Raw genomic sequence first — 16297 nt, 5'->3', positions numbered from 1 at the left:
GAAACAAAATAATGTTAAGTAGAAAAGGACAAGTAATAATATTATACTACATAATTCAAATGTGTAAAGTATTTACATAATCATAATAATGTTAAGATTAAATATCAAACTAACCAAAATTATGAAATAAGTATACTGGGAAGATAAGAAGAGAAGAAGTGTGCATGTAGGTGAAAGGATCAATGAAGAGCTCTTGAAAGAGATTTTTAAAAAGCCTCGCATTTTGTAGTGGAAAATCAATCAACAATTCCTAGCACTGAAGAATCAAGAAGTAGCAATATAAACAGATATGAGAGAGACTGCTAGGTGTTCCCCAATACCTGTCTTCTCCCTCTTCCAGAATAATAGAAAACTTGGCTGCGCACATGGCTGCCCACAATATTACCACATTTGCAGCCTCCCTTACAGTTAGGTATGACCATGTGACTAATCTTTTGCCAATAGGGTATAAGTGAGTGTGTCTTGTGGCAGTTTCTGGGAATCCCCTTTAGAAGAAAACTGCTACACACCCTCTGCCCCTTCTTTCTCCCCATCTCTGTCATGCTGCCTAGACCACAAATGCCATAATTTTGGACCTTGAGGACAAGGGCTATATCACAGGGATGGCAGAATGGAAGGTGGAAGGCACCAGAATCTCTGAGGACTTCACAGGGCAGAACTGCCATACCAGCTCGAAGTTGTACATCCTCAGACTTATACACGGAATTGAAATATCTTGTCTAAGCCACTGTTATTTTGAGTCTTTCTGTTACTCACAGCCAAACTGAATTCTAATTAATTCAGCACATTATTCATAGATGGGGTAAATACCAAAGGAATTATCTAAAGGAGTGGAAAGTGGCTGACTGACTATTGGGAAATGGTAGGAGGGGAGGAGTGAGGAACCTTGGTTTTGTTGCAAGTTCTGTAGAACTTGACTCCTTAAGCTATGTGCCTGTATAACTTTGATTTAAACAAAAACAAATGACAACAAAAACACATGCTCTACATTTCCCTATTCCTGGCTTTTGCTTAGGCTCCTCATACCATGATCTCATTCTAATTTCTCTTCAGTCATTTGTATTTTTGTGTCATCCCTTTTGCTAGACTCCAAACTCCTTAAAAATAGAAAGTATCTAATGTATTTCTATTTCCTTGTTAGTATATATAAGACATATCATGCTCAATAAATAGAGGATTTAATTTGATTTCCCATCTGGGTCCTAACAAAATAAAAAGCAAGGCTCTGAACAGGACAGTATTTATTTTGAGAAATTTGTGCTTTATGACTTCTCTATATACTTCTACCCTTTCTTCATGAATATATGAGAAAATAATACTTTATTTCTTCCTCTAGAAGAGTTCTGTGTTTTTGGTCACTTGTTCTTTAACGGTACTTCCCTCTTGATTTTCTGGGATAATCTTCTTGTGTGAGTTGAAGCCTACACATACTTGCTCACAAGAGTCAACTGTTAGCATCTCTTCTGAACTCCACATTGAATGAACCATGGAATCAGCCATGGTAGGATCTTTACACCACAGAAATCAACAAATCCTATAAATCAAGGCTTTTTTTCCCCCTTAAAGAGCTGATTGTTAAATACTTACCAGCACACCACTGCCACTATCTAAATCTTATAGAAACATCTTTCAAATGGAATGTAAACTACTGTTCCCATGACTGATCAATGTAATTTTCAATCTATCATTCATTACATAATATGTGAGATATATTTCAGGTCACTTTATGCAATTTTTTAAACAGTGTTACTGAGATATATTTAACATACCATACATACAATTCACTCATTTAATGTGTACAATGAAAAGGCTGTGCAACAATCACTACTATCTAATTCCAGAATATTTTCATCATGCCAAAAAGAAACACTATACCCATTAGCAGTCACTTCCCATTCCTCCCTAACTCCAGCCCCTGGTAACCACTAATCTACTTTCTGTTCTTTATAGATGTGCCTATTCTGGACATTTCATATAAATGTAATCATAAAATATGTGGTCTTTTGTGACTGGCTTCTTTCACTTAGCATGGTGTTTTCAAGATTCATCTATTTTGTAGCATATTTCAGTATTTCATTCCTTTATATGGCTCTATAATATTCTATCATATGTATATATCACATTTTGTTTTTCATTCACTTGATGGACATTTGGGTTTTTCCACTTTTTGGCTTTTATGAATAATACTGTTATGAACATGCATGTATAAGTTTTTGAGTGGACATAAGTTTCATTTCTTTTGGGTATATATCTAAGAGTGGAATTGCTGGGTCATATGATAACTCTATGTTAAAAGTTTTAAGGATTGTTTTCCAAAGCAGCTAAAACATTTTGCATTTTCACCAGAAGTGTATAATGGTTCCAAATTCTCCATATCCTGGATGACACTTGTTATTATCTGTCTTTTTGATTACAGCCATCATAGTGGGTGTTAAGTGGTATCTCATTGTGGTTTTGATTTCCGTAATGACAAATGGTGTTGAACATCTTTTTGTGTGTTTATTGGCCATTTGTATATCTTCTTTGGATACATGTCTATTCAAATCCTTTGCCCATTTTTAAATTTCATTATTTTCCTTTTTATTATTGAAATGTAAGAGTTCTTTACATATTCTGGATACAAGTTCCTTATCAAATACATGATTTGAACATATTTCCTCCCATTCTGTGGTTTATCATTTTCACTTTATTGATGGTATTGTTTACAGCACCTCATACAATTTTTAAAACGTTAATTTATGACACTCATCAACCACAGCATGAAAATTATTGAAAATGTCTTACCCGAACTATTTCACAATCGACATTTAATTCAGTTGCAACTGCTTCAATTTTCTCTCTACAGACAGAGCCAAGGCTAGTCATGCCATTGTCCCAGTACTTCTTAAGAGTGGCTAAGTCTCGGTCACTGAACTGAGTGCGGTCTTGTAGCTGTAAAACACATTTTAAAAAATTAGAATAATCAAAAGAAAGAATATTATAGAGAGGATCATGAGGGTGAGATTGCTAGGTTACTTTCAACACATAACAGTAGCTAAATTAATTTCACAATTCTTACTCTGTGTTCCCCCATTCTGAAATGGGAGTTTTCCTGACATTTATTTCTGTAACATGAAAGTGTGCTAGAATAAAATGTTTAAATTAATTGTACCTGATAGCAATTAAGCAATGTTTATTTTAAATGGTTGCAAGCACAAATAATACATGTTATTGTAGAAAATACGGACAAATTTTAAAAAGAAGTGAAACTAAATCATCCACAATCCTGGAAATAACAATTGTAAGCATTCTAATGTATATTCTTTCAAACTTTTTCTATGATACGCATATTCACATTCACGCTATATACATTTAAAAAATAACAGAGTCAAGATCACAGCACTGTGCTGCCTTTTAATGAGTTAATCTATATTTGCCATACATAGGTCTCCTACTAGTGTTATAATTAAGAAGGTTAATAAGAGAAATGTAATAAGATAACGTAGCCCTAAAAGAACAATCAATATTTATGGCTTCAGAAAGTTACATTATAAGCCTATCCTTTTTGCTCTTAGATTTTTTTTACTCAACAAACTATGAAATTTATATATTCTTTTAATTCAGTGAATCCTAGAGGCATCTTTAGGAAGTAAATTAGAAGCATGACAGAATAATAACCTTCATTTTGCTGATAAGGAGTAAAGAAAAGAAAGGTCAAAGGACTAATAAAACAGAGCACAGAGAGTCTATGGTAGAGCTAGAAATAGAAATATATCTGGAGAGAGAAGTCAAGATGGCAGCATAAGCAGACTCTGAACTCACCTCCTCCCACGGACACAGCCAATTTACAACTACTTGTGGAAAAATTACCCCTGAGAGAGAACTGAAAACTGGAAAAGAGGAACTCCTGCAACAACGGACAATCTTAACTGAGGTAGAAGAGGCAGAAACTCCCTTCTGCAGAGGAAAAACGCCACCTTCACAAGCCGCCAGCTTCAAGGTCACGTGGGAGCAGCCCAAAGGTACGCAGCCCTCCCTGGAGGAGCAGGGCCCTGAGCACGGGAGTGGCCCTGCTGTAGGCATTTTTTTGGACCCAGCACAATCGAGATGAGTGGCATAATATCTGACTTTGCCTGCTATTAAAACATTGGGGAGTACCCCCAGAAAAGCTGGTTCACAAAGAAATTAAAACTGGTTCTTAAAGGGCCCACACACAAATTCCCTGTTTCAGAAAGCAACCTAAAATCACCAGAAAGAAAGGTGCACAGTGATTTGGTGAAAAGAGACTCACCTGATAGGCTCTGAGTGCATCTCAGTGAGAAGTGAGACCTCTCCAGGGACTGTGACATTGGCGGGGGCCATTGTTGTGGTCTGGTGTGGGCGTGCTGACATAGACAACATTGGAGTTCTCCCTGGGGCCTGCTAGCCCAAGGTCTGCCCCACCCACTAGAGCACTGATTTAATCCAGCTCAGCCAGGGCAGGCAGCCCACCCTAGAGACTGGCCCCATCCAACAACAAACCCTCAGGAAACTTGTGGGCCTGCATAGACTGGTGACTGGATTCTCTGCAGCCTGGAGACCAGGCCCACTTCAGTGGGGCAGGGCGTGCACATTGAGCAGGTGGAGAGCGTGGGGCAGTGATGGAGTGTGTGGGGCTCCCGCCGTGGAGAGACTGGGTCCACTACAGGAGGTTGAGGCGCGCACATGGGGCAGGACTGTGTTGACTGTATGTGTGGACCTGTGGGCAGTGGGGCTTATCAGCTGCAGAAGACTTGTGCTTCTCAAAGACCCACACAGGGGGTTTGCCCCACCTTCTGAAGCCTGAAACAATTGGGTGCTCCCATGCCTGAGGCCAGCCCCACCCAGCTGCAATCCTCAGAGAGCTGACAAGAGACATAAAGGCTGGAGGCTTATAGCAACTGTAAGCCCCTGAACCTAACAACCTGCCACACTGGGGGCCTACTCACTTAAAAGAAATACTGCAACACAAATGTGGTATTAGAACTTGCAGCCAACTGTGCTGGGGCTCCCCACACCTGATAAAGAGACTGAAGGGCCCACAACAACTACAATCAGCTGAGCATTACAATAGCTGGCCAGGAGCATAACTCAGGCTCCCTGGGCACCTACAGGGAGAGCAAACACGCCACAATGGAAGGACACACGTAGCCCACATAGGGGTCACTCCTGGAACATTCAGAACTAAGGGAAGCACACTGTGGGCCTCATAAGTCATCACTTATATAAGGTCACCTCTCCAAGAGCAGGAGACGTAGCTGACCTACCTAATACATAGAAAAAAGCACAGGGAAAGAGGCAAAATGAGGAGGCCAAGGAATATATTCCAAGTAAGGGAACAGGACAAGACCCCACAAAAGGACCTAAGTGAAACAGAAATGAGCAACCTAGCCAAGAGAGAGTTCAAACAAAGAGTGTTAAGAATACTCACTGATCTTGGGAGAAGAATGGAAGAACATTAACAAAGAAATGGAAGATATAAAAAAAAAACAATCATAAATGAAGAATACAATACTGGAAATGAAAAATTCACTAGAGGGACTCGAAAGCAGAGTAGAGGATACAGAAGAACGGATCTGTGAGCTGGAAGAAAGACTAGAAGAAATCACCCAAGCTGAACAGGTAAAAGAAAAAAGAATTAAAAAGAGTGAGGACATGGGCCGGCCCCGTGGCTTAGTGGCTAAGTGGGGGCGCTATGCTGCTGGCGGCCCGGGTTCGGATCCCGGGCGCGCACCGATGCACCGCTTCTCCGGCCATGCTGAGGCCGTGTCCCACATACAGCAACTAGAAGTATGTGCGGCTATAACATACAACTATCTACTGGGGTTTTGGGGGGAAAATAAAATAAATAAAATCTTAAAAAAAAATAAAAAGAGTGAGGACAGTCTAAGGGACCTCTGGGACAACATCAAGCACACTAACATCCGTGTTATAGGTGTCCCAGAAGGAAAAGAGAGAGACAAAGGGACAGAGAATCTATTTGATGAAATAATAGCTGAAAACTTCCCTAACCTAAGGAAGGAAACAGACATCCAGGTACAGGAAGCACAGAGAGCACCAAACAAGATAAACTCAAAAAGGCCCACACCAAGACACATCATAATTAAAATATCCAAAATTAAAGATAGAGACTGCTAAAAGCCACAAGAGAAAGAAAATTTAGATACAAAGCAAATCCCATAAGGCTATCAGCTGACTTCTCAGCAGAAACCTTACAGGCTAGAAGAGAGTGACACGATATATTTAAAGTGCTAAAAGGAAATAACTTACAGCCAAGAATACTCTACCCACCAAGGTTATCATTAAAAATGGAAGGAGAGATGAAAAATTTCCCAGACAAGCAAAAATTAAAGGAGTTTGTCACCAAGAAACCAGTACTACAAGAAATGCCAAAGGGACTTATTTAAGGGGAAAAGAGAAGACCACAAATAGGAAAAATTATCTAATTCCATAATAAGAGGGTAATGGATACAGATGCACAAAAAAGAGCTTAGATATGATATCAAAAACATAAAATGTGGGAGGAGGGGAGTTAAAGAGCAGAGCTTTCAGGGGTCAAACTAAAGAGACCATCAATTCTGTATATGGACCCCATGGTAATCACAAACCAGAAACCTATAATAAATACACAAAAAAATAAGAGAAATGAACCAAAACATAATACTAAAGAAAGCCATCAAACCACAAGGGAAGAGAGCAAGAGAAGAAGAAAGGAAAGGAAAAGACTACTAAAACACTGAGAAAAAAATTAAAAAATGGCAGTAAGTACATACTTATCAATAGCTACTTTAAATGTCAATGGAGTAAATGCTCCAATTAAAAGGCATAGGGTGGCTGACTGAATAAAAAAACAAACCCATATATATGCTGCATACAAGAGACACACTTCAAACCCAAAGACACTCACAAACTGAACGTGAAGGGATGGAAAAAGATACTGCACGCAAATGGCAATGAAAAGAAAGCTGGGGTAGCAATACTCATATCAGACAAAATAGACTTTAAAACAAAAACTGTAAAAAGAGACTAAGAAAGGTATTACATAATGAGCAAGGGAACAATCCAACAAGAGGATATAACACTTGTAAATATCTACGCACCCAATGTAGGTGCACCTAAATATATAAAGCAATTATGAACAGACATAAAAACAGAAATAGACAGTAACACAATAATAGTTGGGGACTTTTACACTCCACTTACACCAATGGGTAGATCATCCAAACAGAAGATCAATAAGGAAACATTGGCCTTAAATGACACACTAGAACAGATGGACCTAGTAGATACATACAGAAGATTCCATCCAAAAACCGAAGAATACATGTTCTTTTCAAATGCACATGGAACATTCTCCAGGACTGATCACATATTAGGCCACAAAACAAGTCTCCATAAATTTAAGAAGATTGAAATAATACCAAGCATCTTTTCTGACCACAACAGTATGAAACTGGAAATCAACTATAGGAAGAAAATCAGAAAAGCCACAAATATGTGGAGATTAAACAAAAAGCTACTGAACAACGATTGGGTCAAAGAAGAGATCAAAGGAGAAATCAAAAAATTCCTGGAGACAAATGAAAATGAAAATACGACATGCCAGAATTTGTGGGATACAGCAAAAGTGGTTCGAAGAGGGAAGTTTATAGCAAAACAGGCCTATCTCAACAATCAAGAAAAATCTCAAATAAACAATTTAACAATGCACCTAAAGGAACTGGCAAAAGAAGAACAAACCAAGCCCAAAATCAGTAGAGAAGGGAAATAATAAAAATCAGAGCAGAAATAAATGAAATAGAGACTAAAAAAACAATAGAAAAAATTAATAAAACCAAGAGCTGATTCTCTGAAAAGATAAACAAAATTCACAAACCTTTAGCTAGACTCACCAAGAAAAAAAGAGAGACGGCTCAAATAAGTAAAATCAGAAATGATGGAGGAGAAATTACAATGGACATCTCAGAAATACAAGAGCTTATAAGAGAATACTATGAAAAGCTATATGCCAACAAATTCGACAATTTGGAAGAAATGGATAAATTTTTAGAATCCTACAACCTTCCAAAACTGGATCAAGAATAAATAGAGAATTTGAATACACCAATCACCAATAAGGAGATCGAAACAGTAATTAAAACCCTACCCAAAAATAACAGTCCAGGACCAGATGGCTTCCCTGGTGAATTATACCAAACATTCAAAGAAGACTTAATACCCATCCTTCTCAAACTCTTCCAAAAAATCGAGGAGCAGGGAAGCTCCCTAACTCATTCTCCGAAGCTGACATTACCCTGATACCAAAACCAGAGAAGAACACAAAAAAGAAAATTACAGGCCAATATCACTGATGAACATCAATGCAACAATCCTCAACAAAATATTAGCAAATTGCATACAACAATACATTAAAAAGATCATACACAATGATCAAGTGGAATTTATTCCAGGTTTGCAGGGATGGTTCAACATTCGCAAATCAATCAACGTGACACACCACATTAAAAAAATGAACAATAAAAATCACATGATCATCTCAATAGATGCAGAGAAAGCATTTGACAAGACACACCATCCATTTGTGATAAAAACTCTGAATAAAATGAGTATAGAAGGAAAGTACCTCAAGAGAATAAAGTCCATCTATGACAAACCCACAGCTAATATCATCATCAATGGTGAAAAACTGAAAGCTATTTCTCTAAGAACAGGAAGCAGACAAGGATGCCCACTCTCACCACTTCTATTTAACATAGTATTGGAAGTCCTAGCCAGAGCAATCAAGCAAAAAAAAGAAACAAAATGGATCCAAATTGGAAAGGAAGAAGTGAAACTGTCACTATTTGCAGATGACATGATTTTATATATAGAAAACCCTAAAGAATCCACCAAAAAACTTTTAGAAATAATAAACGAATACGGTAAAGTTGCAGGATACAAAATCAACATACAAAACTCAGTTGCATTTCTATACACTAACAACGAAGTAGCAGAAAAAGAAATTAAGAATACAATCCCATTTACAATTGCAACAAAAAGAATAAAATACCTAGGAATAAACTTAACCAAAGAGGTGAAAGATCTATACACCAAAAACTATAAAACATTGCTGAAAGAAATTGAAGAAGACACAAAGATATGGAAAGATATTCCATGCTCTTGGATTGGAAGAATTAACATAATTAAGATGTCCATACTTCCTAAAGCAATCTATAGATTCAATGCAATCCTTACCAAAGTTGCAACAACATTTTTCACAGAAATAGAACAAAGAATCCTAAAATTTATATGGAAAAACAAAAGACCCCAAATAGCTAAAGGAATCCTGAGAAAAAAGAACAAAGCTGGAGGTGTCACACTCCCTGATTTCAAAATATACTACAAAGCTATAGTAATCAAAAGAGCATGGTACTGGCACAAAAACAGACACACAGATCAATGGAATAGAACTGAAAGCCCAGAAATAAACCCACACATCTATGGACAGCTAACCTTTGACAAAGAGGCCAAGAACATACAATGGAGAAAAGAAAGTCTCTTCAACAAATTGTGTTGGGAAAACTGGATAGCCACATGCAAAAAAATGAAAGTAGACCCTTACCTTACACCATACACGGAAATTAACTCAAAGTGGATTAAAATCAGAATGTAAGACCTGAAACTATGAAACTTCTAGGAGAAAACATAGGCAGTACGTTCTTCAACATCGGTCTTAGCTACATATTTTCAATCACCATGTCTGACCGGGCAAGAGAAACAGTACAAAAAATAAACAAATGGGACTACATCAAACTAAAAAGCTTCTGCACAGCAAAGGAAACCATGAACAAAACAAAAAGACAGCCTAACAACCGGGAGAAGATATTTGCAAACCATACATCTGATAAGGGCTTAATCTCCAAAATATGTAAAGAACTCATGCATCTCAACAACAAAAAAACTAACAACCAAATTAAAAAATGGGCAAAAGACCTGAACAGACATTTCTCCAAAGAAGATATACAGATGGCCAACAGGCACATGAAAAGATGCTCAACACCATTAACTATCAGGGAAATGCAAATCAAAACTACAATGAGATATCACCTCACGCCTGTCAGAATGGCTATAATTAACAAGACAGGAAACAACAAGTGTTGGAGAGGATGGGGAGAGAAGGGAACTCTCACACACTGCTGGTGGGAGTGCAAACTGGCGCAGCCACTATGGAAAACAGTACGGAGATTCCTCAAAAAATTAAGGATAGAACTACCATATGATCCAGCTATTCCACTGCTGGGTATTTATCCAAAGAACTTGAAAACATCTATGTGTAAAGATACATGCACCCCTGTGTTCATTGCAGCGTTATTCACAATTGCCAAGACTTGGAAGCAACCTAAGTGCCCATCAAGGGATGAATGGATAAAGAAGATGTGGTATTCATACAAAATGGAATACTACTCAGCCATAAGAAACGATGAAGTCCAGCCATTTGTGACCACATGGATGGACATTGTGGGTATTATGCAAAGTAAAATAAGTCAGAGGGTGAAGGACAAATACTGGATGATCTCACTCATTAAGTAGTAGATAATAACAACAACAAACAAACACATAGAGACAGAGATTGGATTGGTGGTTACCAGAGGGGAAGGGGGAGGGAGGAGGGCAAAAGGGATAATCAGGCACATGTGTGTGGTGTTGGATTGTAATTAGTATTTGGGTAGTGAACATGAGAACATGATGTAATCCATGCAGAAATAGAAGTACAATGATGTACACCTCAAATTTATACAATGTTGTAAACCAATGTTAATGCAATAAACTAAAAATTAAAAAAAAATAATATATCTGATTTTTTCTAGTTGCTTTATCTCTATGATGTGTCCAATTAACTCAAGGGGTGGTAAAAATTCTAAAAATGAAGTTTAATTAAAAATATATATCCTGCAAAGCCCTATATGTGTATGTGTGTGTTTGTGGTGAGAGAGTGTGAGAGTGAGAAGTGGAGTGAGTGAGAGAGAAAGAGAAAGCCTGGCAGTGTGTGAGTTGAGGACAAATGTTGTAAACTGCATCATGAGGTATGAGCTTCTGTTGCTGCCTTCTGCCTGAGAAGATATGGTCTAGTCTCATACAGTGGCTAGACATCAAATCCTTCCTAGACATACACTGCTTTCAACATTTCCTTCCTGACTGAAATTTAAAATGGAAACTTCTATTAATGAGATTCAGGTAACATGGAGAATAATGTACACAACATATAAAACATGACTTAAAGAGTTTTCATAGCTGAAACTGATATAATACTAAACAATAGGTGCAAATTTGTTTTAAAGCTACAACCTTTTGAAAAGGAATTTTAGCTATCAGGAGGAAAAGCAGTATATGAATTCTCAGATTGCTACCAAGAGAGTAAAGTTAGATTGCATAATTAACGTGTGTTTCTTCATAAGAAATCATAAGAAATATAGTACAGTTTGTGTGCATGTGTGTTAATCCATTTCCGTACTAGCTAAATCTGTTCTCCCCTACTTAAAAAATTCCTAATGACATTTATTATAAGTACCAGTACTAAATTACATGTTCCCAATAAATAAATCAAAACACATCATCCAAGTTTTTTTTTAATCAAGTGGAATAACCCTCAAGTTATTTACAATATAAAGATTTCATTAGCAGGCCGGCCCCGTGGCTTAGCGGTTAAGTCCACGCGCTCCGCTACTGGTGGCCCGGGTTTGGATCCCAGCCGCTCACCGATGCACCGCTTCTCCGGCCATGCTGAGGCTGCGTCCCACATACAGCAACTAGAGGGATGGGCAACTGTGACATACAACTATCTACTGGGGCTTTGGGGGAAAAAAAGGGGGGGAGGATTGGCAATAGATGTTAGCTCAGAGCCAGTCTTCCTCAGCAAAAAGAGGAGGATTAGCATGGATGTTAGCTCAGGGCTGATCTTCCTCAGAAAAAAAAAAAAAAAAAGAATTCATTAGGTACCCATTCTATATTGATTGTACAATAGTTGTGGAGCTAAAATTCTCAAAATAAAACAGGGAGCAAAAGAAACGGTAGCAAGCTTCTAGGTAGATTCAAATAATCTATCATATCAGCTAGCATAAATAGTCCCATATTTTTCCATTGCACCAAAATCTCCAGTGCAAGCTAACCTACATTACTGTCAGAATGGAAGGAATAATGAACAGAACACTGAACACACTCAGTCAATTAATTTGTAATTCATTTAGAGGACATCCAAAGCTGATTCATCCCTTAAATTGAATGAAATAAAACCTGATTTGATTTGTTAGCAATGTGCTAGGGTCTCAGCATTAGCAATGCTGAAGGCGACCTATTATGACAATGCCTATTAAGTAGAAGCTTATAGGGGAAGAACAGTTATTTTTAAAGCTCCAAAGAGCATATTTTAACTAAGAAAATAAATAAGATAATAAAAATCAATTAGCATTAAAACTGTGAATCCTCATTTAGAGAAGGAAAAAAAGGTGGACACTTAAAGGAGAAGGTGAATTCTTCCCTGAGGAAGCCTGAAGTTGAAATTGGTTTTGTCTTTATTGGACTCCTAAGCTACTTTCACTTTACAAGGCTTTCAGCAGCCTAAACCACTGGCTCAACTGAGAGAGACATATTAGGCAATTATCTTGTTGATTTTGTGAAAAAGAGTAGCATTCCAGTAACCCTGGCAATCTAGGTGAAAGCTGAGGCTTGCCTCAAGTTACCAGATAATTGTGTTGATTTCACATGGATTATATTGCACCACAATAAACAGAAACCTTTTGGCCTCTTCACTAGCCTCAAGGACATTTCTAGGAATTTAGCTCTTTGCTTTTTGATGTTTAACATCATTAAATACCAGGGAAATGCAAATCATAACTACAATGAGATATCACCTCACGCCCGTCAGAATGGCTATAATTAACAAGACAGGAAACAAGTGTTGGAGAGGATGTGGAGAGAAGGGAACTCTCATACACTGCTGGTGGGAGTGCAAACTGGTGCAGCCACTACAGAAAACAGTATGGAGATTCCTCAAAAAATTAAGAATAGAACTACCATACGATCCAGCTATTCCACTGCTGGGTATCTATCCAAAGAACATGAAAACACCAATGCATCAAGATACGTGCACCCCTACGTTCATTGCAGCATTATTCACAATAGCCAAGACTTGGAAGCAACCTAAGTGCCCATTAAGGGGTGAATGCATGCAGATGTGGTATATATACACAATGGAATACTACTCAGCCATAAGAAACAATGAAATCCAGCAATTTGTGACAACATAGATGGACACTGAGGGTATTATGCTAAGTGAAATAAGTCAGAGGGAGAAGGTCAAATACTGGATGATCTCACTCATAAGTAGAAGATAAAAACAACAACAAACAGTCACATAGAGACAAAGATTGGATTGGTGGTTACCAGACGGGAAGGGGGGAGGGAGGAGGGCGAAAGGGATGATTAGGCACATCTGTGTGGTGATGGATTGTAATTAGTATTTGGGTGGTGAACATGATGTAATCTATGCAGAATTACAAGTATAATGATGTACACCCGAAATTTATACGTTATAAACCAATGTTACCACAATAACAAAAATTAATAAATAAATAAAAAAATAAAACTAGGTGACAAAACTCTGATATTAGAGAGCAGAGTTTCCCGTTTTAAGTATGTATCTTAGTTAAATGTGGAACTGAACTATACATTTGTTCTCAGAAGCAGTCTCTCTGAAATGAGAACGATTAAAAATTTCTAACACTTCCCTCAGCTTGCTCGCTCAGTTTTCCATAGTGCTGTGCACTACTCTACCCTATCCCCATCATCAGTCCAGACACTAGCCCATGCTGATGAGATTTAAAACTTGTTTTGTGAAAGTTTGTTTATCTTTCCCCTAGATAATGTGCTCCCTAATAGAAAGGATCTTGTCTTTTTACTTTTATTTTCATTGTTTTTCTTCATGCACTTGATAAAAGAATAGTCAAACAATCAGAAAGGTATAAAATGAGCTACAGTCTCTCTCCCTTCCTTATTTACAAACTCCCAATCCTGACACCAAAAGCAACCACCATTAGTTGTTTCCTGAGTAACTTTCCCGGAAAAAATGTATATACACTTACCAAAAAAAGTGATGACGGTATAAAATTAAATTTTTTCACTTATTAGTATATCTTGGATATCTTTCTGTATGATTATATTCAGATATACTTCAGTCTTTTTAACTGCTACATTGTGGCTCCATCACATGGACTCTCTACAATTTACTCTACAATTTATCTAATGATGGACATTTAGGTGGTTTTCAGGTTATTGCTATTAAAAACAATGCTGAAATGGACATCCTTTTACATATATCTTGTTTTATATTTGCAATTATATGTGATGGGAAATTCCTAGTCATTTGTTTTGATCACCTCCACATCGTCCCATTGGCGAGGAAGGGATTCCTGCCCTAGAGTTATGTGGATGGCCAAACAGACGACCCCCAAGACTAGACTGATGAAATCAACAGTAGTGTATTAGTCATGTATACTCACAGCCTGGAAGAGGAAAACAGTGTATGCCACAAAGGGCCACATGGGGATTCCACTTGGAAACAGAGTGAACAAGCAGAGGCTGTGGTGTAACCCCTGAGGGTGGTGAAACCCCTATTTCCCACAAGAAAATATGATTGGCTTGTCTGAATCTTTCTGCAGTCTAGCAGGGAACTGAAGCCGGCTATTCAGGAATAAGCAGGCACTGTGCCTGATCACTGTGATAAGAAGAGTTGTTTGAATATGGTACTTTATCTGCAGGAACACGATATGAAGGGGAACTTGTGGTGGGGCCAATATTCGAAACCCTCTTGGCTTTCCTCAGACGTCAAGACCACAAAATGAAATTGGTAGGTCAAAGAGTATGTGCATTTAAAATTTTTAAATATAGCTAAATTGCCCTTGAGCAAGGACTGAAATGTATGATAGTCTCTATTTTCCTTTATCTTTATCAATGGTAGATATTATCCAACTTTGTAATTTTTGTTAGTTTAGCGAAAAATGGTATCTTATTGTTTTGGTTTGTATTTCTTTAAGTAAGACCAAGTATTTTTGTGTGTGTGTGTGAGGAAGTGTAGCCCTGAGCTAACAGCCGTTGCCAATCCTCGTTTTTTTGCTGAGGAAGATTGGCCCTGGGCTAACATCTGTGCCCATCTTCCTCCACTTTATATGGGATGCTGCCACAGCATGGCTTGATAAGCAGTGCATAGGTCCGAGCCCGGGATTCGAACCTGCGAACCTCGGGCTGCTGCAGCAGAGAACATGAACTTAACTGCTACGCCACCAGGCTGGCCCCTCATTGTGGTTTTGACTTGCATTTTCCTGATGATTAGTGATGTTGTGCATCTTTTCATACGCTTGTTAGCCATTTGTATATTTTCTTTGGCAAATGTCTATTCAGGTCCTTTGCCCATTTTTAAATCAGGTTGTCTTTTGTTGTTGTTGAGTTATAGGAGTCCTTTATATATTCCTAATATTATCCCCTTATCAGATAACAAATTCATCTTTTACATTTTGATAATTTATAGTTCTTGAATTTCTTAGATATATTCCTGTGATGATTAATTTTATGGGTCAACTTGACTGGGCCATGGGGTGCCCAGACATATGTTTCATCATTATTCTGTGTGTATCTGTGAAGGTATTTCTGGATAAGATTAACATTTGAATCAGCAGACTAAGTTAAGCAGACTGCTCTCCCTGATGCCAGTGGGCCTCATCCAATCAATTAAGGACCTGAATAGAACAAAAAGGATGAGTAACAGGGTACGCTTTCGACCTGGCTGCATGAGCTAGAACATTGGTCTTTTCTGGCCTTTGGACTCAGACTGAAATACTGGCTCTTCACGGATCTGGAGCCTCCTGGCTTTCAGACTGGATCTCACACTATTGGCTGCCCTGGTTCTCAGGCCTTTAGACTTGAACTGGAACTACACTTCAGCTCTCCTGGGTCTCTAGCTTGATATATATATATACACACACACACACACACACACACACACACACACACATTCATCCTATTCTGTTTCTCTGGAGAACTCTGACTAATATAACATCTTTATAATCACAAGGCCACTTATACTTTATTCTTTTTGTGTGTGTGTGGGAGGAAGATTGGCCCTGAGCTAACATCTGCCAATCCTCCTCTTTTTTTTTTTTTTTGCTGAGGAAGACTGGCCCTGGGCTAACATCTATGCCCATCTTCCTCTACTTTATATGGGACACCACCACAGCATGGCTTGACAAGCGGTGCATCGGTGTGCACCCGG

General features: G+C 38.2%; 1 protein-coding gene across 6 annotated transcripts in view; it reads right to left on the bottom strand.

Moving 5' to 3' along the window:
- HDX (highly divergent homeobox) overlaps window positions 1–16297 on the bottom strand; it is a 143289-nt gene that overhangs the window by 46459 nt on the left and 80533 nt on the right. For all 6 annotated transcript variants that reach the window (XM_087427055.1, XM_087427056.1, XM_087427057.1 and 3 more), the window contains one exon: window positions 2785–2931. In XM_087427055.1, coding sequence (XP_087283181.1) covers window positions 2785–2931 — 147 coding nt within the window. The remainder of the gene's footprint in view (window positions 1–2784; window positions 2932–16297) is intronic.

This window comes from Ceratotherium simum, chromosome X, assembly GCF_057802395.1.
Source record: "Ceratotherium simum simum isolate JZ-2026a chromosome X, ASM5780239v1, whole genome shotgun sequence".
Taxonomy (NCBI): domain Eukaryota; kingdom Metazoa; phylum Chordata; class Mammalia; order Perissodactyla; family Rhinocerotidae; genus Ceratotherium; species Ceratotherium simum.
Note: the sequence above shows the minus strand (reverse complement) of the source record. Positions and strands in the feature narration are given on the sequence as shown.